This window comes from Thamnophis sirtalis, unplaced genomic scaffold (genome assembly GCF_051295495.1).
Source record: "Thamnophis sirtalis isolate CommonGarterSnake01/CBP01778 unplaced genomic scaffold, rThaSir2_p1.2 scaffold_2, whole genome shotgun sequence".
NCBI lineage: Eukaryota > Metazoa > Chordata > Lepidosauria > Squamata > Natricidae > Thamnophis > Thamnophis sirtalis.
Genome location: NW_028261382.1, coordinates 91,175,832 through 91,198,739, shown reverse-complemented (window position 1 = coordinate 91,198,739; position 22,908 = coordinate 91,175,832). Strand labels below are relative to the sequence as shown.

The 22,908-nt window shown below is 43.7% G+C and overlaps 1 protein-coding gene across 1 annotated transcript in view; it reads right to left on the bottom strand.

The window, feature by feature from the left end:
• The window catches only part of ADAMTS15 (ADAM metallopeptidase with thrombospondin type 1 motif 15), a 47,838-nt gene that overhangs the window by 7,998 nt on the left and 16,932 nt on the right, over window positions 1-22,908 (bottom strand). Inside the window, exons 2-6 of the mRNA XM_087706366.1 lie at window positions 10,493-10,625; window positions 5,877-6,044; window positions 2,319-2,602; window positions 1,603-1,780; window positions 260-441 (exon numbers count right to left, since the gene is read on the bottom strand). Of these exons, the coding sequence (XP_087562492.1) occupies window positions 260-441; window positions 1,603-1,780; window positions 2,319-2,602; window positions 5,877-6,044; window positions 10,493-10,625 (945 nt within the window). The remainder of the gene's footprint in view (window positions 1-259; window positions 442-1,602; window positions 1,781-2,318; window positions 2,603-5,876; window positions 6,045-10,492; window positions 10,626-22,908) is intronic.

Below are 22,908 nucleotides of genomic sequence, written 5' to 3'. Positions count from 1 at the left end.
ACGAAGATGAAAACAAAGAAGAAGAAGAAAAAGAAGAAGAAGAAAAAGAAGAAGGAGAAGGAGAAGGAGAAGGAGAGGAGGAGGAGCAGGAGGAGCAGGAAGAGGAGATGAAGAAGAAGGAGAAGGAGAAGGAGAAGGAGAAGGAAAAGAAGAAGAAGAAGAAGAAGAAGAAGAAGAAGAAGAAGAAGAAGAAGAAGAAGAAGAAGAAGAAGAAGAAGAAGAAGAAGAAGAAGAAGAAGAAGAAGAAGATCCAGTTTACCTTTGGAGCTAAAACATAAAAGTAGCCTGTTCCATTGGCTCGACAGATGAGTTTGCACTTATCCCGGGGAGACACCCCAGAATATTTGGGGACCCAAGAAACAATGGCGGTGAGCCGATTTGTGCTGTGGTTGTAGCCATTGAAAGCCTCACATTGTTCTTCCCGAAAACTCTTCCCTGGAACTAAGAGAAAATAGGTTTCAGAAATGGTTTTTGAGGAGCTGGTTCCTACCATCACAAATGGAGAGACTGTCTAGTGAATCTTCAGACAACATTGCACAGGTTCATAAATATGGACTTCAACATAAGCAGAGAGGGAAATCCAGCACAGCTGAACATTTGCTCTCCACAACGCCCAGATTTTTATCCTGCTTTTATTTTTATAAATAATTCAAGATGGTGAGTTATCTAATATTCCTTCCTCCTCACAACATGCCTAATGCCTCACCTAATATCCCCTTCCTTCTCCTATTGTCCCACAACAGCAACTCTGCAAGTGATTTGGGCTGAGAGGGAGTGACTGGCACAAAGTCACCCAGCCAGCTTTCATGCTTTAAAGTGGGATTAAAATTCTGTCTCCTGACGATTGGCTAAAAGTCACCCGGTGGCTTTCTTTCCTAAGGTGTGACTAGAACTCACCCTCTTCTGCTGATTGGCCCAAAGTCACCCACCCAGCTTTCATGCTTTAGGTGGGACTAAAACTCTGTCTCCTGATGATTGGCTAAAAGTCTCACCATCTCCTGGTGATTGGCCCAAAGTCACCCAGCCAGTTTTCCTGCTTAAGGTGTGATTAGAACTCACCCTCTCCTGGTGATTGGCCCAAAGTCACCCACCCAGCTTTCATGCTTTAGGTGGAACTAAAACTCTGTCTCCTGATGATTGGTTAAAAGTCTCACCATCTCCTGGTGATTGGGCCAAAGTCACCCAGCCAGCTTTCATGCTTTAGGTGGAACTAAAACTCTGTCTCCTGATGATTGGCTAAAAGTCTCACCACCTCCTGGTGATTGGCCCAAAGTCACCCAGCCAGTTTTCCTGCTTAAGGTGTGACTAGAACTCACCCTCTCCTGGTGATTGGCCCAAAGTCACCCACCCAGCTTTCATGCTTTAGGTAGGACTAAAACTCTGTCTCCTGATGATTGGCTAAAAGTCTCACCATCTCCTGGTGATTGGCCCAAATCACCCAACCGGCTTTCATATTTAAAGTGGAGACTAGAGCTCAAAAATCAGCTGGTTTCTAATGCCTCAAACTCCTGGACCAAAACCTAGTTTAGCCGTGGTCTCCCCTCCAAAGGGATGATCAGCCATCATGACAGTTCTGCATCTGGCACCTCCATTAAACCTCACCTGAAGCAAAACAGGGATCCAAACTGCAGGAACGGTACTTAACTCGAACCCCTTCGCAATACTTCCCTTCGTTGGCTGGAGGGGGATTGTTGCATTGACGTTTAGCCAACTGGACACCTCCACCACACGTCCTTGAGCAGGATCCATAAGGTGCCCACTTCCCCCAGTTGCCATCCACCTGTCAGGGCATTAAAAAAGAAACTGAGCGGATAGAAAACTCACAAAGATGCCATCCCTATTTTTCCCTCAAGGAACACTATGTATTGGCTAGCCAGGACCATGAAATGCACGCACAATGCTTTTTCAGCATTTGTAATAATCATCCGGTGAGGGATCATTTTTCTCCCTAGCATTTCAAAAAAGAGCTGACTCGTTGTGGAAACTAACAAGCAATTAAATCCACTGCTCGTGCAGATCTCTGCAATTTTCTTAAGTGGATTAAACCAAACCATAACAAAGCAAATCATCAGTGACTCAGAAGAATGGGAGAACAACTATCCAAATCCACATGGAGTACCATAGTTAATTTAGATGCTTCCAAAATTCTGAATTCTGCATAATTCATGCCTGGATCGAATTATGTTGGGTTGCCTATTTAGCATATTCTTTATTCTGCTTGCTTGCGCATGCGAGAGTGTATCTGTGGGCTGAACTATAGAGTTGGGTGAACTTCAGCCGTTGGGCTGTTCTCCACATGAAGAACCAACAGTACTCACCCGGTACTTACTGATGTTATGCCTCTCCACACAGGCACCTTTTATGCAGAACCTCCCTTCTCCACAGCTGGTGCCATCGGCCCAAGGGAAGTGACGGGTCTGGCACATGATGTGGCCACGAGCCTTCCCGGTGCACCAAAGCTTGGTGCAGTACTGCATGTAAGGGCAAGGCTTGGAGCCAATGCCAAAGGCCAGCTCACACTGCTGGTTGAGGTTGTAGCTGGAACCGGGAAGTTCTTGAGGCAAGGAGATCGGCTTGGTGGGTTGGTCCAAGAGGCAATCCCCTGGGGAGGGCAGAGGGATACAACGGGAGGTCATCCCAAGGAAACTATCTATAGCAGTAGCCCTTACACTTCGAGGCAGCTGAAGTCCTCAAGGAGTAGCTTTACTGGAAATGTCATATTGACACAGATCGGGTGAAAACCGACTCGAAAACTTCCCGTGATTTTCACTTAATTAAAAGTGAAAGTTGGTCACTTCCCCCAAACCCTCAGTCACATGGTCCAATCAGCACACAGTCCAGTTGCTAGATGACCTCAGTCTCCCCCTTCTGAACACTTGCGGCAATGCCCTTGGTTCCCAAGGGAAAGCATTTTGTTTTGGCTACAGCACAGGGGTGAAATGCTACCGGTTTGAGCCGGTTCACCCAAATGGATAGTAAAAAACGCTACCGGTTCAGGTGAACCAGTAGTGACAATCAGCTGAGCCGCACGATTTATATTCGCTAGAAATCACGCGGCACAGCTGATTGTTGCACAGCTGATTGTCAGAACTTTTTAAAAACTTTTTAAAGCATTTTTTTACTACCAGTTCTCTCCCCCCTCCCCCCCAAAAAAACTCGTTGTGGAAACTAACGGTTGCGGTTCTACATACCTTTGCAGACTCAGAAAAGACTTCTTAGCGCCTGCGGTGTGCATGAAGCAAACCGGTAGCAGACTTCAGAGCATTTTACCCCTGCTATAGCACCCCAGCTATCTCTATCTCCCCCTCTCTATACCTCAGTTCCAGTATGTGTCAGCACTGAAGCAAGAAAATTAAAAAAGGGGCCTCAGTTCAGCCAATTCCAGGGTTCTTCCGGATGATTTCTCTTTCTTTGTCACTGGTACTAGTCACCGAGTAGTGTCAGAGGTGAAAACGCAGTAATTAGGATTCCCTTCTTTAAACTGTGAACTGATTTGGGGGTATAGGTAGGAGGTTGGCACGGAGATCTGATATAAATCCCATTTTTAAAAAAGAAAAAAATTCTTCAGGCCAGGAAGAGTACAGTTGACCTGTTGCTGTACAATTCCAGATCCTTCTAAAATGGGCGTTCCTAGTTAGAATCAGCCTTAGCATTTCTAATGAATTACAGCTTTCCGAGTGTAAATTGTTTAGTAAAAGTAGAGGAGTGAGCCAAAACAGCTTGATGGGGTGATTATTCTATTTTTCTAGACAGCTGGTTTTAAGAACCTCCGACACCCTCCAGGTTTACCATCTCTAAGGGCCTTCGTTTCTCGACACTGCTAAGAGTAGGGTCACATAAACATCTTGATAGCATCAGATCAAGAGTTAAAAAGGTGCAGAAACTATCCGAGACGCTAACAAAAATCTTGATGAAAGATTTTGCTTCCCTTTCTCCAAAAAGATTCTCTCTCTCTCTCTCTCTCTCTCTCTCTCTCTCTCTCTCTCTCTCTCTCTCTCTCTCTCTCTCCCTCCCTCCCTCCCTCCCTCCCTCCCTCCCTCTCTCTCTCTCTCTCTCTCTCTTTTAATTCAAGGAAGAATCTTAGCCAAGGTGGCGCAGTGGTTAAATGCAGCACTGCAAGCTACTGCTAGATCAGCAGTTCAGCAGTTCAAATCTCACCTGCTCAGGGTTGACTCAGCCTTCCATCCTTCCGAAGTGGGTAAAATGAGGACCTAGATTGTTGGGGGCAATATGCTGACTCTCTGTAAACCGCTTAGAGAGGGCTGAAAGCCCTATGAAGCGGTATATAAGTCTACTGCTATTGCTATTGCTATTAGCATTTCATGGGTATTCGGTAGCAAAATGAATATCCAAATTAAATGTTTTTTTTAAACTAATTCCAAACCTGGATTTAATAAAATCATAGTCTAATACTGTCCTTGCATATAGCAATAGCACGTAGACTTACCCCCCCCTCCCAAAAAAAGACCTCCCTAGATAATAAGCACAATTGGACTTTTTAGCGCATGCACTAAAATACCCCCCCCAAAAAATAAGCCCTCCCCCAAAATATTTAAATACATGTGCAGCCAGTCCCCATCATTTCCTGGAGCAGGGAAAGTGTGAACATGGCCTACGTACCCCGCATACATTTAACATCCATGCAGAATGGCTTCATGGAGGCTGCTCCCACAAACCCTACCTACCGAATCCCTTTTCTTAGTGGTGGCACTAACACTTGGGCTGGCAAGAGTGCCGGAAACAGAGACAGAACTTCCGGACCTCTCTGGATCAGCTGATCTGCAGGCCAAATAATAAGAGCTCCCCGAAAATAAGGCCAAGCGCTTATCTCAGGGGTCAACAGAAAATAAGACCCTGTCTTATTTTCGGCGAAACACAGTATATACCACTTCACAGTGTTTTACTGCCCTCTCTGAGGAGTTTACAGAGTCGGCATATTGCCCCCAATAATCTGGGTCCTCACTTTATCGACCTTGGAAGGATGGAAGGCTGAGTCAACCATGAGCGTGGTGAGATTTGAGCTGCCAAATTGTAGGCAGCCGGCAGGCAGCATAAGTAGCCTGCAGTACTGCATTCCAACCACTGCACCACTATGGCTCATATCTTAAAGAGGTTGGCCTAGTTTTGGCTTAGCGGTGTCTAGTGATTTATAAATCATGGTTTATAGCTTTGCATTCAGTGTAAACCCATTGTGGCTTATTAACAAACCATTGTTAGAACAAAACCCAGCTTAATAAAGTACATGGAACCAGTCTGAAAAAGAACTGCAACAGGAGATCTATTACTCATGAACAAAGGATGGTATCTAAATTATATCTTGACTACAGTGTCTGCTCATGTTTTTATGGATCTCATCTTTAAGATTTGGAGAATCCCACAGAGATGGGATGCTCCAGCATTACCATTGGGCAGAAGACATCAAAGCATAGCCAGCCAAACAAATAGGTTTCTATCCTTGGGCTATCAGACTCTTACACACAACTACAATCACTTCACGCACATGTGGAAATGCATGACTAGTTTCAAAGCCGAAGAGCCAGCGCTGTCCAATGACATCTCCATGGTCATGTGGCCAGCATGACTAAATGCCAAAGGATGGCATTTATGTGTGGAACACATTTTTTACATGTTTTCAAACTGCTAGGTTGGCAGAAACTGGGACTAGTAACGGGAGCTCACTCTGTTACATGGTGCTAGGGATTCGAACCGCCAAACTGCCGACCTTTCTGATCGACAAGCTCAGCATCTTAGCCCCTGAGCCACTGTGACCCATTTTGGTGACAAGGGTATTATTTACCAGCCTGTTTCCAGACACACATCCATAGTCTCCAACCCCCGTCTCTCTTTCATGAAACTACCTCCTCTCCCCTACTTACCATGTCCGCTATCCAGGAAGTCAGTGATGATGGCCGTGCTACAAGGTGACCATGGGTTGATACGGTCAATTTGGATGAGAGTGGGAGACATCATATGGTTGGTCTTCAGTTTACCGAAGACTTCTTCACAAGCCTTCACATTGTCATGGGGCATGTTGAACACATGTCCTAGAAAGAGAGAATTATGGTTTGAAAATTGCAGGCACCATTCTGGCACTTCCAGAGAAATAAAATTATCAATGAATAGAAGTGTTTGTTAGTTTTTTCTTCCCATGCGCTGTCTCCTCTTAAAATGTAAATGTTCCCCTCCTGCACATGTGCTAGAGGTTCCCAACACTAGGGGGTGGTGCTCATCTCCGTTTCAAAGCCGAAGAGCCAGTGCTGTTCGAAGACATCTCCATGGTCATGTGTCCGGCATGATTCATGTGTCCATGACTCCATGGTCATGTGTCCGTCATGTGCCGAAGGCACACGGAATGCTGTTACCTTCCCACCAAAGGTGGTTCCTATTTTTCAACTTGCATTGTTTACATACTTTCGAACTGCTAGGTTGGCAGAAGCTGGGACAAGTAATGGAAGCTCACTCCATTACATGGCACTAGGGATTCAAACCGCCCAACTGCCAACCTTTCTGATCGACAAGCTCAGTGTCTTAGCCACTGAGCCACCACAGCCCTTTGTCTCCTCTTACTGAAACGTTTTTTTTTCTCCATGCAAAAAGGAAGTTTGTAAAGAATAGACTTAAGCCCTACTAATTCAAGAACAGTGCTTGTGTTCATGATCATGGTTAATTTGGTTATTGATTAAACTAAGGGTATCAAACTCAAGGCCTGGGGGTCAGATCCAACCCATGGAGTGCTTAGAACTGGCCTGCAGGGAAACAGTGAAAGAATGACCTGCGGTGCCTCTGTCAGCAAAAATGGAGCTCAGGAGGGCAGCTCTCCCAAGCTCCATTTTTGCTGGCAGAGCGTTGCTCATTTTTGCCAGCAGGGTGCTCAGGCCACCATAGGCGCCGCCAATATGAGTGATGTCAAGCTGGCCATGCCCATCCCAGCCCCCCAAGGTCAAACACAACCTTGATGCACCCTTCAATGAAATTGAGTTTGACACCCCTGGATCAAACCAATTTTCTTCTCTGAACAACTGGCCAGATTCAACCCATTCATATACAGTATTTTTCAGAGTATAAGATGCACCGGAGTATAAGACGCACCAAGGTTTTGAAGAGGCAAATTTTTAAAAAAGGTTTTGCACTTTGCAGACCTCCCAAAAACGGCCCATTTTTTTCAAAAAGGGGGGGGGGCATTCATAGCCTTTAGGAGGCCTATAGAGTGCTCCTGGGGGATGGGCGGGCAAAAATGAGCAAAAAACAGCCTGTTTTTCATTCATTTCTGTCCTCCCCAGCCCCCAGGAGCACTCTGGAAGTCTCCTAAAGGCTATGCATGGCAATTTTGGTGAAGGGGGCAGGGTTTTAGGAGGCAAAAAAATGCTGTATTCAGTGTATAAGACGCACCCAGATTTTCAGCCTCTTTTTTGAGGGACAAAGGTGCCTCTTATACTCCAAAAATACAGTATATTATGGAAGGAGTCATTAAAGGGTTTAAAAAGAACTCTCTTTTATGCTGTCCAGGCAAAGAGTAGGACAGGAGATATCAAGACCTGAACAGGCCACAAGATAAATCTGTTGGACTTGGCATGGTCTGGAGGTTTTATCAAGGTTTCATTTGTGTCCTCCGCCTCCTCTTTGCTTTTTCTTCCACAATCCATGGAGGAAGTGACCTCTGTTGCATGCAGCTTTGCAAAACTGTTGTAGTCTGCATTCCCTTTCCTAGATCCACAAACATCTTCCTTCTCATGTTCTAATCAGGTTGTCCCCACAAAGGCCAATAAATTTACAACAGATGCAGCGTTCAATTCCTGCCAGCAAGACCTGCAAGCCAGCAGTTTTCCTTGCCAAGACTCACACCGTTGACGATGTGTGCAGATCCTTGTCCTTTCGAATGTCTTGAGGGGGGAAATAAACGAGAAACAAGGGAGGAGAGAAAGAGAATTCCTTATTCATAAACCCATAGCTACTCTGGGTGGAACATCTGAAAGGAGGCCAGAGGCATACAAGGACCAGCGGAAGAACTTCTAGTTAAACTAGGCCAGAAATGAACTGTATTTGTTTATTGCAATTTCAGAATATGGACTGTCCTCCTGCTAGATTAAGGAATAAACTATTTCCCCCAGTATTCTGTTTCTCACTGGGACTGAGAAATTGCCTTTGGAGCCCTTTTTTTCTTCTTCTTGTGTTTTTCCACAAATGCAGGGTTTCCTTTTTTCAAATCAACTGAGTGTTCATCTAAGAGAGAGTAACTGAACCAAAGTCACCCAGCTGTCTTTTACTCCTAAAGTGGGACTAGAACTCACAGCCCACTGTGATTGGCTCAAAGTCATCCAGCTGTCTTTCATGCCTATGATGGGACTAGAACTCATAGTCTCCTGTGATTGGCCCAAAGTCGTCCAGCTGTCTTTCATGCCTAAGGTGGAACTAGAACTCATAGTCTCCTGTGATTGGCCCAAAATCGTCCAGCTGTCTTTCATGCCTAAGATGGAACTAGAACTCATAGTTTCCTGTGATTGGCCCATCCAGATGTCTTTCATGCCTAAAGTGGGACTAGAACTCATACTCTCCTGTGATTGGCCCAAAATCATCCAGCTGTCTTTCATGCCTAAGGTTGGACTAGAACTTATAGTCTCCTGTGATTGGCCCAAAGTCATCCAGCTGTCTTTCATGCCTAAGGTGGGATTCACAGTCTCCTATGATTGGCCCAAAGTGCCACAATTGGACACCCTTGGTCTAGAGACAGGAGAATGAAAAATGTACAGCCTTCACAATGTTCGGCTTGGTTGGCTTTATTCAGACATTGCATTATATCTGTTGCTGATGGTGATAGTTGACTCTGTGAAGAAGTTGTCCTACAACAAAACAATGGAGCTGAATTTAATCCAGCATGGGCCACTCAGATAAAAGTGCCACCAAACCCAAAGGACAAGAAAGGGCCTTGGTGTGAGCTAATCTCTTCCAGCCACAAGAATCTAATTTGCAGTGAAACTATTTCTAATTTTGGGAGTTCTTTTGAATTGGGATGATTTGGTCCTCTAAATCCCAAATCCTCTTTCTGCTTCGAACCAAGGCTGAGAACCAAGGCGTTTGCTTGTCACTTCGGGAGACTCTCTGGTGCTCTGGATCGAGGTGTGTGTCTATCGCATCCCAGCAATTACATATTATTTCAGGATCTCGAAAGCCTGGGAACAGAACAGCCAGCAACGAGGAGTCTCCCCCCCCCCAACCGCTTGGGATTCCTTCTCTTTCGAACAGCTGTTCTCCAGCAGTTCCAACTGAGCCTTCCCGCGGCACAGGGAATTGTAAAATTGCAGGCTGTTGCTCTCTTTCTCCTCCACAAACATTCATTTACAAGGCTGCATTTCCCACAAAAACTATTCTTAAACTTTTGCTATTGTCAAGACTTCCTGAATCAAGTACCGGGGTTTATTTTAAACGTCAAGCTTCTTTCCCTAATTAGAGAGAGAACTCTTCTGTTAAAAATGGATTCAATACACACACACACACACACACACACACACACACACACACACACACCTCCCTCCGTTTCCTTGGCAAAATCTGTTTGGCAGGTGTCTCCCGCAGGTGTGGGCTCTGCCTCTGGGCTGTGGCTTGGGTTAAATGACCACTTCCAAAGTCACTGGCTGATGGATTGAAACTTCTGGCCAAGAATGGTTTGCCAAACATCGGAAGGAAAGCATGCAAAACCAGGCAGATGCAAAGCACAAGCTGCCAATGATTTGATGCTGCTGGATTCAAAGGCGAAATAGGCTGACTTGGAAACATCTTCTGGAGATCTGGGTTCTCCCCGTTCCTAATCTCCCTTTTCTTCCTTTTCTAACTATAGATGGCCACCACAAAATTCATACAACTGAAATGCCCCAAATGGTGTAGGATTATAAGGCTGGTATCTCTGAATGTGAGGAGGTCTTTGTAATCTTCAGAAGTTTCTTTTTTCCATCTTAGAATTTATTCTTACCTGACCTTTATTATTTTTATAAATATTTCGAGGTGATGAACACAGCTAATGCTCTTTCCTCCTCCTATTTTCCACATGGCAACAGTCCTGTAACCTTGGTTGGACTGAGAAAGAGACATTGGCTGAAAACCATACAACCAGCTTTCAGGATTAAGGTGGAATTAGAATTTACAGCCTCTTGAAGATTAGCCCAAAGTCACCCATTTGTCATTCATGTCTAAGGCGGGACTAGAACTCCCAGTCTCCTGGTGATTGGCCCAAAATCATCCAACCAGCTTCCAATGTTCTTCCATGTCTTCTCTTTCATCTTTCTCTCCTTTTTGGAAGCCATTCCTTACCTAGCTCATCGTCATTTTTTAATGATCCCATAATCCCTTGCGGGGTAGAGTCTTGGCAACTGAATGGAGCTGAGTGGTTATTGGCCAGATGCCTTTCCTGTCACCAATGCGGAGTTTTGTTTCAGCAGATATATTCTCAGTGTGCCCAGAGAGAGAAATATCTGCCTCTACCTAGGATCGAACTCCTTACCTAGCTCATGAGCTGTAGTAAAAGCGGAAGGAAGACCATCATCCTCAATGACGGAGCAACTGCGTTTGGGGTCACACATGGTGCCGACATCTGCCATTCCCAGGGTGTCACAGGTGGTAGCCCCACACAAATCCTGCCAAGAACAAGAAACTATCCTTTAATCTCAACAGTTTGTTTTTAATAATTAAAAAAGTTATAGAGAGACAATTTGGTTATTACAGCTTCCCAAATATCCATTTGCTTGGATTGATCTCAACTGCAAAGGCAGACTTTTGAAGCAGTTAGCAGTTAGATTTATATACCGCTTCATAGGGCTTTCAGCCCTCTCTAAGCGGTTTACAGAGTCAGCATATTGCCCCCAACAACAATCCTCATTTTACCCACCTCGGAAGGATGGAAGGCTAAGTCAACCCTGAGCCGGTGAGATTTGAACAGCCGAACTGCAGAACTGCAGTCAGCTGAAGTAGCCTGCAGTGCTGCATTTAACCACTGCGCCACCTCGGCTCTTTCTAGTTCTAGCTATCTGTTTTATTCATTTGCAAAAAAAAAAAAAAGGTGATAATAGGAATAATAATGAAGAACATCTCAGGATACACACCTATATACACCTATCTGTGAATAAACCTTGTTAAATGCAATAGAACTTAATTCCAAATACATTTGGTTCTTTGCTTATTTATAGTAATCTCCTGACCTTTCAGCCCTAACGCCTCCAAAACAATCAATTGAAAAAGCCCATTTGCAAATACCATATTTTTCAGAGTATAAGATGCATCTTCCCCCCCCCCCTAAAAGAAGATGAAAATTTGGGTGTGTCTTATACACTGAACATAGCCCCACCCACCCACTGTGCCCAACCCTTTGGCCCCTGCCTCCCAGCAATTTACCTCCTTGCAGCAAATGGGGAAAATGGGGTTTGCGGAGGCGGCAATAGGCTACAGCAATCCCTGCAGCCTGAAACAGCTGATGATCGGGAGGCCCATGGTGAAACTGAAAGTGAAACTTGCTGTTTGCTTTACAAGGCAAATTGCTGGGAGGCAGAGGCAGATTTTTTTTTCTTGTGCTAATCAGGCTGCTTGCTGTTTGCTGCAAGGAGGCAAGTCAATAACTATAAATGCCTATAGAATGTTCAAATTATCAGACTTTTTTCTAAAGACTGCTTTATTATTGTTCTAGGCAGCTTAACAAAGTGAAGAAGCTTTTCAAAATAAATGCTTGATCTGAAGAGGCCCAGTGCTATTGTATCTTCTTTTAAATAGCAGAGAATAACTATACTTCCAGCATCTGTACAAGTATAGTTTGAAATATAAGACTACAAACAGTGCATATTGTCTGTACTGTTTGCTGTTTATTGCAAGGAGGCAAATTGCTGGGAGGCAGAGGAAGATATTTTCCCCTTGTTTTCCTCCCCAAAAGCTAGGTGCGTCTTATGCTTTGGAGTGTCTTATACTCCAAAAAAATACAGCTGGTGGACTGCCTTTGCTGAAGATCGGCAAGTAGTTGCTGAAAATCACAGAAAAGCTTTTATTCTGGTATCTACACCGAACAAAAAATTAATCTGTTGATCTTGTAGGATCCTTCCAACTCTTCTGATTATGCTTGGCCTTCGAAGCACTAAGTTGCTGTCATTTTACCCTGAAAAACTGCAGGGTTGACTTCTAGATGTTTATCAACACAGAGATTTTAACTTGAGATGAAGGCTTACAGGTGATAAAGGGAATCTGGAAGTCACCATCATCCCCTATTTGAAAATGTGAGTAGAAAGGGATGAAACATTTCTACTTGGTACTTAAAATGTGGTCCATTTGTTCTGTTCACCAAACCATACAGCTAAATTCAGACTAATTGCCTAACATTCTTCATAGCAATAGCAATAGCAATAGCAGTTAGACTTATATACCACTTCATAGGGCTTTCAGCCCTCTCTAAGCGGTTTACAGAGCCAGCATATTGCCCCCAACAACAATCCGGGTCCTCATTTTACCCACCTCAGAAGGATGGAAGGCTGAGTCAACCCTGAGCTGGTGAGATTTGAACAGCCGAACTGCAGAACTGCAGTCAGCTGAAGTAGCCTGCAGTGCTGCACTTAACCACTGCGCCACCTCAGCTCTTCATATCCTCCATAGGAGGCTGGTCCTAACACGTTCTATTTCTTATTTCCCTGTTCCTTCTTCCCTCGTGTTGCTTTCAAGGGTGGATTTATTATCTGCGAGATGGCCATGTGGTCACCCTCATATTTTAAATATTTGTACTTGAGCTGAACCCTTCACAAATCCAGCAAGCTGAGATCTACAGGATAAGCCAACTCTTGTTGAGAATTATTAGAGCTTAGTCATAGACATCTGTCAAAGAACCAGCCAATGACAAAGAGCCAGACATGAGCATTGAGGGGCCGAAGCCAGAATTCAGAACTAGGGTAGATGAATTGAGAAGTCATGCCAGGAAATAAACTATCATTGCCAAGCTATGTTCTCCCAGCCTGATTGGGATGTCCTCATTATTCTTTATAGCAAAATAACAGAGTTGGAAAGAACCTTGGAGGACTTCTAGCCACCTGTCTGAAATGGTAGAGGGTCTCCAGTTTGAACAGGGGGTTGGACTAGAAGACCTCCAAGGTCCCTTCTAACTCTATTCTATTCTAGTCCACCTTCTCCTCAAGCAGGTGACCTTATACTATTTTAGACAAATGGTTGTTGAGTCCCTTAAAAGTCTCCAGGGATAGAGGATCCACATCTTCTGGAGGCAAGCTGTTCCACTGATTGATCATTCTTACTGTCAGGAAATTTCTCCTTCGTTCTAGCTTCTGTCCTTGATCAGTTTCCATTCATTCCTTCTTGTTCTGACTTCAGGTGGTTTGGGGAATAGATTGACCCATTCGTCTTTGTAGCACCCCTCAAGTATTAAAACATTGCTATCATGTCACCCCTCAGTTCTTCTTTTCACTAGGCTAAAGGTAAAGATTCCCCTCGCACAAATGTGCTACTCATTCCTCACTCTAGGGGGTGGTGCCCATCTGTATTTCAAAGCCGAAGAGACAGCGCTGTCTGAAGACATCTCCGTGGTCATGTGGCCAGCATGACTAAATGCTGAAGGCGCATGGAATGTTGTTACCTTTCCACCAAAGGTGGTTCCTATTTTTACTACTTGCATTTTTATATGTTTTCGAACTGCTAGGTTGGCAGAAGCTGGGACAAATAACAGGAGCTCACTCCATTACATGGCACTAGGGATTCAAACCACCGAACTGCTGACCTTTTTGATCAACAAGCTCAGCAACTTAGCTATTGAGCCATTGTGTCCCCACCGTGTTTACTAGGCTAGGCATACCCAATTCCTGCAAATGTTCTTCATATGTTTTCACCTTCAGCCCATGCAATCATTTTTGTCGCTCTTCTCTGAACTCTTTCCAGAGTCTCAACATCTTTTTTATATTGTAGTGACCAAAATTGGATGCAGTATTCCAAGTGTGGCCTTACCAAGGCATTATAAAGTGGTAGTATCATTTCTCGTGATCTTTCATGGGGAGTGATCTTTCTTTCCAACAGACTCAGAATATACTCAGGACCTAAAACAGTTTTCTTAGGAAGGTATGCCTATCTAGATTGCTATTGGCTCATTGTAGCTGCAGCAATTCCTAAAAGAAGGTATATTACTTCTAAGAAGTGAGAATAATGGTGTAGACAGATACGTCATGAATTTAGTTCTGTGTCAAACACAGCATATAAAAATAGGCACATTTGCTGGAAGGCAAAATCAGAAAATTCCACCTTACTTATTTTGGCCATGTCATGCAGTCAAACTCACTGGAAAATTTATGCTTGGAATGGTCAGTGGTAAAAGGAAATGAGACTGCCAAAAACCACAGCGGCTAGACTCCATCAAAGCTGACAGCAGCCAGAACATAAAATGACTGAAAGAACTTGCATAAAATTGGAAAACGTAGAGAGAGCTGGTTCATAGAATCACCAGAACTTGGACATGATTGACTGGATAGCTTCGTCATCAACAAGCTTTGAATGGCAAAGCTGCCAAATGTGAATGCAATCAAAAATTGATTTCATGCATTATCCAGAAACAAACCTAGTTTATTTTGAATACATTTGCATTGGAATCGGTCATACTTACCTGATTCACAACCAAACTAAGAATTCTACTGGCTGTAATACCAAAACATCCAGAGGACATCAAGGTGAAATCCACTGATATACCGCATTGATAATTGCAATAGCACTAGCACTTAGACTTATATACCGCTTCATGGTGCTTTTACAGCTCTCTCTAAGCAGTTTACAAAGTCAGCGTATTTCCCCCAACAATCTGAGTCCTCATTTTAGCCACCTCAGAAGGATGGAAGGCTTAGTCAACCTTGAGCCGGTGAGATTTGAACTGCTGAACTGCAGCTAGCAGTCAGCTGAAGTAGCCTGCAGTACTGCATTCTAACCACTACACCACCCCCTCGAAGGCATTTAGAGTTATATACCACCTCACAGTGCTTTACAACACTCAAGTGGATTACAGAGTCAGTATATTGCCCCCCAAATATCTGGGTCCTCATTTTACCAACCTCGGAAGAATGGAAGGTTGAGTCAACCTTGAGCTGGTCAGGATCGAACTCCCAGCAGTGAGCAGAATTAGCCTGCAGTACTTCATTCTAACCACTACGCCACCAGGGCTCCTTATTACACAATCATGCTTTACAGGTACTCTTAAAACCTTTCCGATGTTTATCTAGTAATGGTGTGTGATGAAGCGCCCTAAATGGCAATCCTATTAATGCTGGGATTAGTGGACCTGTGAAAAATGCTCATAAAGATGGGTTTCTGGCAGGCTTGACAAACTGACAAGGGTGGGGGTGGAACCTTTCCTAGTGAAGGATACTAGGAGAAAAGTCATGAGCAATGCAGTATGAAGTCATGAGAAGAAACTGAGAACATAGTTAAAGAATTGAGCAAGAGACAAACATTTCACTGTGCCAGAAACAGAAGTATGGCAAGTTAAATTTCAATGCTCAAAAAAGCATCTCTTGGTGGAAGCCAGTTGACAAGGGGATGTTGGTCAGATGTTTGGTTGCTCTTCATCATGGAGAATGCTGACTTGTGCTCTTAATGTTCCTTGAGTCATGCCAATAATTTAGCTAAGACCATTCAAGGGGAACAAAAAATCATTTCCCCAGTTGGAAACCCGAAAATTAGCTACGTTTTTTTACTTGTATTATATTACACGTTCTAGGTACGAAAGCTTCATGCCATGCCATAGCTGGAAAAGATTAAAACCAACCACTCCCTTATCCAGTATCAGGCAGAACATAAGGGAACCTTGCCACATCCCATTCTTACTGCTGCTGGGATCCAGGATTGACATCACATCCTGAAGAAGTCATTCCACAAACTGGAGCATGGACAGCATTGTTATGTTCTTGTTGCAAATTGCTTCCATATCCTCTTGTTCAAAAGCAACAAGGAAGAGCTCCAAGCCATATCCTGCAAGACTTGAGACACATGTTGGGATGAAAAAAATCTTCTGGGAAATGAGAAAGTGGAGAAATAAGAAACTCAAAACAACTCCACCTTGATTGAGTTTGATATCGGTTGCACTAGAGGGCAGCTTTGATAGACTTACAAATCATGTTGCAATAGCCTGCTTAAAATAGATTCCAATATTCCTAGCTCCTCTCGTTTCTTGACTTTGACGCCCTTGGAAGGATGACAACATTTATCTCTATCAATCTCAGCAATCTAGCAAAGAAATCTGTGGAGACTAGATGTGGACTATAGGGGAGAGCCATAGAGAACTGGCCACAGCGTCCATAATTATGAAAAGAATTAAGATTGCACAGTCAGGATGTCTACAAAACAATCAGTGGAGAGTTCAAGAAGTAGCTGGATGGCTTGAAGATATGGTGTGATCATCACCAAACCTTGCAAGATAAAACTGATCCTCAAAACTCAAAGTGCAGTAACACAAGGGTTGTGTGCTAAACATTTCTTAAGTGCTCTTTTTCATTCTTCTCGGTCTGATGGAGGGGAAATGCTTTTTTTTTTTTTTGTCTCAAAGAAGAAGAGTATTTTGATGAAATATTTATGGGCCTAGGAATCTTGCAAATGACCTTAGGCAGTTAAGCAAGATCCCTGCGTCCAGTTATTGTTGATACAATTCCAATGATCTTCCAACTTCCCAGTTTTTCATATTCCGGTTCAGTCCCAAAGGAAAGCATCATCAGTTTGCAACCATAAAATAAATTTTGACACATCATTACCCCCCCAAAAAAAATTCTGAAAGAAATATTGAAGCACCCTGAGAATGAGAAAGGGGGTGGGGGGGACACAGGAAGCTGGAAAAGACGAAAACGTGGAGAAATTTGGACAGATTTTGTAACGGGATTGGCTACATTTAGCATTCCCATCATCAATCCGCTACATTTTCTGCCAAAATAGGTGCACAACTGACATCCCGCTGACTAAGATATCCTCTCACGTTTCCTGCAACAGGCGAATAAATCAACCCCCAGTTGAAAGTCCGTCTAAAAATGTAGCCAGAATTGCTCTGTGCATCCTTGCTTCCTTCTTCTTCTCAATGGTCAACTCAAAAAATGCCATCGGACGGGGAAATGCAAGGAGGCTTACATCATCTTTACAAAAGACACATTTTGGAGCCAAAAGGCTCCTTGGTGGTGGATGTAAATCAACCCAAGCAGATGATCTGGCACTCTCTTTTGGACAAAAAAATAAAAACAAAAACAAAAAGAGGAAACTAACCTGTCTGACTAAGCCAAAAAAACATCTTCTCCTAGGCAACTGCTGATCCTTCGGAGAAAGTTAGCAGTATCGGTCCTTGCATGGGGAAATTGGATGGAGAGAGTCTTTGAGTTTTAAGCCAACATCCGGATAACAAAGGAATTACTTGAACAGGATTGAAAGGTCTCAGTTTGGGATAGACCAAGAGTTGTTTTTTTAAATGAGCCAAGGTGGCGCGGTGGTTAAATGCAGCACTGCAGGCTGACTGCTAGATCAGCAGTTCAGCGGTTCAAATCTCACCGGCTCAGGGTTGACTCAGCCTTCCATCCTTCCGAGGTGGGTAAAATGAGGACCCGGATTGTTGTTGGGGGCAATATGCTGACTCTGTAAACCGCTTAGAGAGGGCTGAAAGCCCTATGAAGTGGTATATAAGTCTACTGTTATTGCTATTGCTATTAAAAAAAGAATGTATGCTATTGTATGTTCTACATTACAGCTAGATGACAATGGCTCAACGTTCACAATGTATATTGCTTCTTTATTAACCATGTTTAAAGACTACAGACTCAAACAGACTCATTCATTCATTTATGTCATCAGTGGGTAGTTTTAAAAGAATTGCAACCAACAATACCATCAAGGATAAACCTAAACAAAATAATTAAAAGAGATTTAACAGATTAACAGAGTTGGACAGCTCCTTGTAGGTCTTCTAGTCAAACCCCTTGCCCAAGCAGGAGACCCTACACTAATTCTGACAGAGGGCATCTAGTCTCTTCTTGAAAGTCTCCAGGGATGAACTTTGCAACTTTAATAAAAAATTGTATGCCGCCCACTCCCTAGGGACTCTGGGCGGCTCACAACAAAAGCTCCCACAACTTCTGAAGGCTACTTCTGTTCTATTGGTTGATTGTTTTCACTGTCAGAAAGTTCCTCCTTTTTTATAGGTTGAATCTCTCCTTGATCAGTGTCCATCCATTATTCCTTGACTGGGCTTTGGGTGCCTTGGAAAATAGTTTGACCCCTTCCTCTCTTGTGGCAGCGCCTCCAATATTGGAAGTTGCCATCGTGTCTCCCCTGGTCCTTCTCTTCACTAGACTAGCCATGCCCAGTTCCTGCGACCATTCATTGTATGTTTTAGCCTCCAGTCCCCTAATCTTCTCTGCACATTTTCTAGAGTCTCAACATCTTTTTTTATACTGTGGTGACCAAAATCTCTCAATGAGTCATCTAACCTTCTGACCCTCGGGCCCTGGGGCAGTTTTCAAACATTTAAAATTCATAAAGCAATCATAAAAGATCCCACTAACACAATCTAAATCCGAGGTTTATAGTATACCTTAAACACCAAAATTCTAAGGAAAAGTTTGTTCTTGACAATCTTCCCAAACCCAGCAGAGAAGATGCCACAAGATTATTCGAAGAAATGGTGTTTTGTATAACAGGGACTAGCATAAAATACAATGCAATTATTATCTCAGAATCTCCAGTTCTGTTCTGGGAGCCAGTCCACTAGCAGGAGAAAGACGAGAGATCACTTTTGTCACTCTTCACACACAACACTCTTCACTCACAACAGGACAGCTGTTGTACCATGCTAAGCTAAGCTTTCACCACTAATTTTTATCTTTTAGCTTCAACAAAACGATCGGTTTTGTGCTATGAATCACAACCCAACCTTCGGAAGAGATATTTAATAGTCCAAAAATGTTCACCCTTGTCCACGGAGTCATTACTACATCTCTACTCTGTCTTTGTGACCCTTGCCATGACCAAACCATTTCAAAAAGCAAAAAAATAAAATAAAATAAACATGCTATAAAACATATTGTATAACTGGGATATAAGGTCACATTCCTGAAGGTCTTGCTGCTAATTTTGAGTGCTCCTTAGACATAATAAATTGCATAAAATTAGCTATCAGAAGGGGAACAGCACAGAAATAGTCTCATAAGACGGAACTGGAGCTGGCATACAGTTCCAATTGTGCTGGAGCCACCCAGTATAAAGTTTATTCTAACTATGTATATATGTGAGTCCCTTGGACTGCAAGGCGATCCAATTGGTCAGTCCTAGAGGGGATCATCCCTGACTGCTCTATAGAAGGCCAGATCCTAAAGAGGAAATTCAAATACTTTGGCCACCTGATGAGAAGGAAAGACTCCTTGAAGAAGAGCCTCATGCTGGGAAAGACTGAGGGCAAAAGAAGAAGGGGACGACAGAGAATGAGGTGGCTGGATGGAGTCACCGAAGCAGTTGGTGTGAGAATGGACTCCAGAGGATGGTAGAGGACAGGAAGACCTGGAGGAGCATTGTCCATGGGGCCACAATGGATCAGGCCTGACTTTGGAACTAATAACAATAATGAGTATATAAATATATAGTCCTGAATTTTAAGGAGGGTTGGGAAACATCACCCAGCAATTTGCAAAAAGAAAATCCTAAAATTAAGCTCCAAGATTTCAGTTTCAACGTACAATAAATATTGGGGATGCAACCAAATTCCCTGGGTGAGGTCTGTCAATCAAAGTCAATAGGACTGGATGATGATAAAACCTTCAGCCCGTATCCAGGTCAGGGTCCCACTTAAAATTGCAAGAAAACACTCCACTAATATTCACCATATGTGATGTAGCATTCCCAATGTACATTTTCATCTGTTATTTTTGAGCCAGGAAACATTCTAAGATGAATGCTAGCACAGACTGAATTATGTGGCCGTTGGTGCTGCAGTTGTCTCACAGCAGATGTTCCAAACAAAAAGTCTTGCTGGAAGTACATTTGTTGGCCACAGGTAACTTCCAAAAAGATAGCAATAGCGCTTAGACTTATATACCGCACCTTAGTGCTTTCCAGCCCTCCCTAAGTGATTTACAGAGTCAGCATCTTGCCCCCAACAATCTGGATCCTCATTTTACTGACCTCGGAAGGATGGAAGGCTGAGTCCAACCTTGAGCCACTCAGGATCGAACTGCCGAACTGCTGGCAGACTCCAGTCAGCAGAAGTAGCCTGCAGTACTGCATTCTAACCTCTGCGCCACCACCTGTTGGTTAATTAGTTAGGATGCTGTTGTGGCCCAGCAGGAGCCGTTGGAGCTGCCACCAGACTCCGACAGCGAGGGGCCCTATGAGTCGGCTCTGGAGGATGTGGAGGACCCTGGACAGGGTTCCGACTCCGAGCAGGGCACAGAGAGGCTGGTTGGCCACCAGGAGGCACCTGAGCCTTGGACCAGTGGGGAGGAGACAAGGGAGAGTGATCTGGACGCCAGCAGTGAGTTGTTCCTGGATTTCAGGGGGAGGGGTTTCCCCTCTCAAATTAAACATGGTGGACTTGAGAAGCCCAACATTTTTAGGTGAAAGTTCAGAGGAAGCAGATACCTCTAGCTCAGAGGAGCTAGGTGAGATGGCAAAAAAATCTCTATTACATATGTTGCCTTGAGCCTGTCCTTCCTTTGTGCCAGTAAAAGATGTGTAACATCACCCAACATAAAGGGCAGACAATTGTGAGAGAATACATTTAATGGCATGTCATGATTTCACTCATCCCTCTATTCTCTATGTTTCCTGAGCAAGAATAAGATTATCTTGCAGGTATTAGATAAACAGTTCCTGGGAATTCAGAAGATTCATTTTCAAATACTTTTCATGAGTTATTCCTGGAGATTCTCGTGTCTCCATGGTCAAGTTGAACATGTTAGAAATGTTCAGAAGTGATCATTTCATGTCTAGACTAAGCAGAGCATTTGTGGAGGTAAGAGGTTATTCCCTACTTAACCCCATCATTTGCTCAAGAGTAGCTTGTATAGGTATCCCCACGGGAGGAAAAAGGTTGCTTGGCGATGGAAAATCCAGATGTTAAGGTGTTTTTGTTTTGTATTGTGAAAAGATTTTTGAGCAAAAGCCAAGGAGTCTATGAAACCCAGCCTCGGGGTATTTGACTTCAACTCATGAGAGTGGGGAGTTCATAAAGACATTTGGCTGGACCTCCTTGTCTGCAACAAGCTAAGTTAGATGGTTCTGTTGAAAGAAATATCCAGATCCGGGTCCAAGCCGGGAATAAAATGAAGGCTGATTGCAAAAAAAGATTCTGTTTATTGGTGAACAGAACCAACACACACACACAGCATGCAGTTCTGGGACAACTGACAAAATGGAGTTGAGAGTGAATGGGTTTTATACCTTTTGGATCCCAGTGGGGTCAGGTAGGGGTCATGGCTAACTCTATAGGCAAAAGGGAAAATGGAAATCCTACATGTTTGAGTTAATCTTGTCAACCTTTGGCTTGTTGCTTATCAGGAGTTTCTGTCTGACCCAGTCTTTCTGAATTGATTACCAAATCTGGCCTCCTCAGTTTCTGCTTGGGGCAGGGAGACTGGGGCTGGTTTCTGCCTCCCTTAAGTTTTGTTATTTCATTTCATTTCTCCTTTAGGAAAAATATTCTATCTTGCCTTTTTAATATTCTCCAAAATATTTCATTCTCTAGGAGGGTGGGTGAGTGCTGACTTTCTACAGTTCCTGTCTGATCTATAGGCAGCTCTTCATACTCACCATTTCTTCCTACAGAATCTATGCAGATACTTTCCAGGATCTATGTGATATTTCCCAGCCATATTTGCCTGCATTCGTTTGTGGAAGAAACATAGCAACCTAAATTACAATAAGTTAATATGACCACAATTGAAGGCAAAATTTCTCTTGCTAAGCAAGACAGTTGTTAACTGAGTTTTGCCCCATTTTTCTCGCCACAGTTGCTTAAGTGAATCACTGCAGTTGTTAAGTTAGACTACAATTGTTAAGTGAATCTGGCTTTCCGCATTGATTTTGCTTGTCAGAAGGTCGTAAAAGATTATCATATGACCCCCCCGGGACACTGCAACCATCTGTGATGACACGAGGCATGGCATGAAAGCAACACAGTCAGAGAAGAGGTCTAACTCCCCTTTATACATCCAATGTTGCCCCCAAACATCTCCACGTTTACTACAAGTCCTGGAGCAAAGCTCTCACATGCACATTCATGCACTCTCTGGCTGAGAGTAATCCAGTAAACCAGGTTAGCCAAACAGTAACCAGGGCCAGTCATCCAGTAAACCAGGTTAGCCAAACAGTAACCTCCAGGCATCAGCAAGTACAGACAAGGCTTCACAGATTCAACCCTTGTTCCCAACAAATGCCCCTTCTACCAGCACCTCCTTACATCTCAGTTCCAAGGTGTGCCTTGTGAAGGGGAGCAGGACACTCTCCCCCCTTGTAGCCAGCTCAGTCTATGTTGTTCTCGCCTTCTCTCTTCTCTCCGTGCTCTAGGATCAGGAGGGGGTGGTCCCTGCTCTTTGCCTGAGCTCTGTCTCTCCTGCTCCTCCCTGTCTGCAAGCCTTTCTAATCCTGAAAAGCTTTGCCTGGAACTGACTCTGCCCTTCCCCAGATTCCTCCAAGGCCAACGGAGCCGCCCTCTCACTCTCTCATGTTCCAGCTCATCTTCCCCGCCGCAGATTCAGACTCCAATGGGGGCATAACACCATCATAAATACAGTACATGCCGATTGCCAAGCGCCCAAATTTTAATGACATCATCCTAAGGATGCTGTAATGGTCGTGTCAAGAATAGCCGTAAGTTACTTTTTTCTGTGTTGCTGCAACTTCAAGAAGTCACTAAACCAATGATTGTAAGTTAAAACGTATATC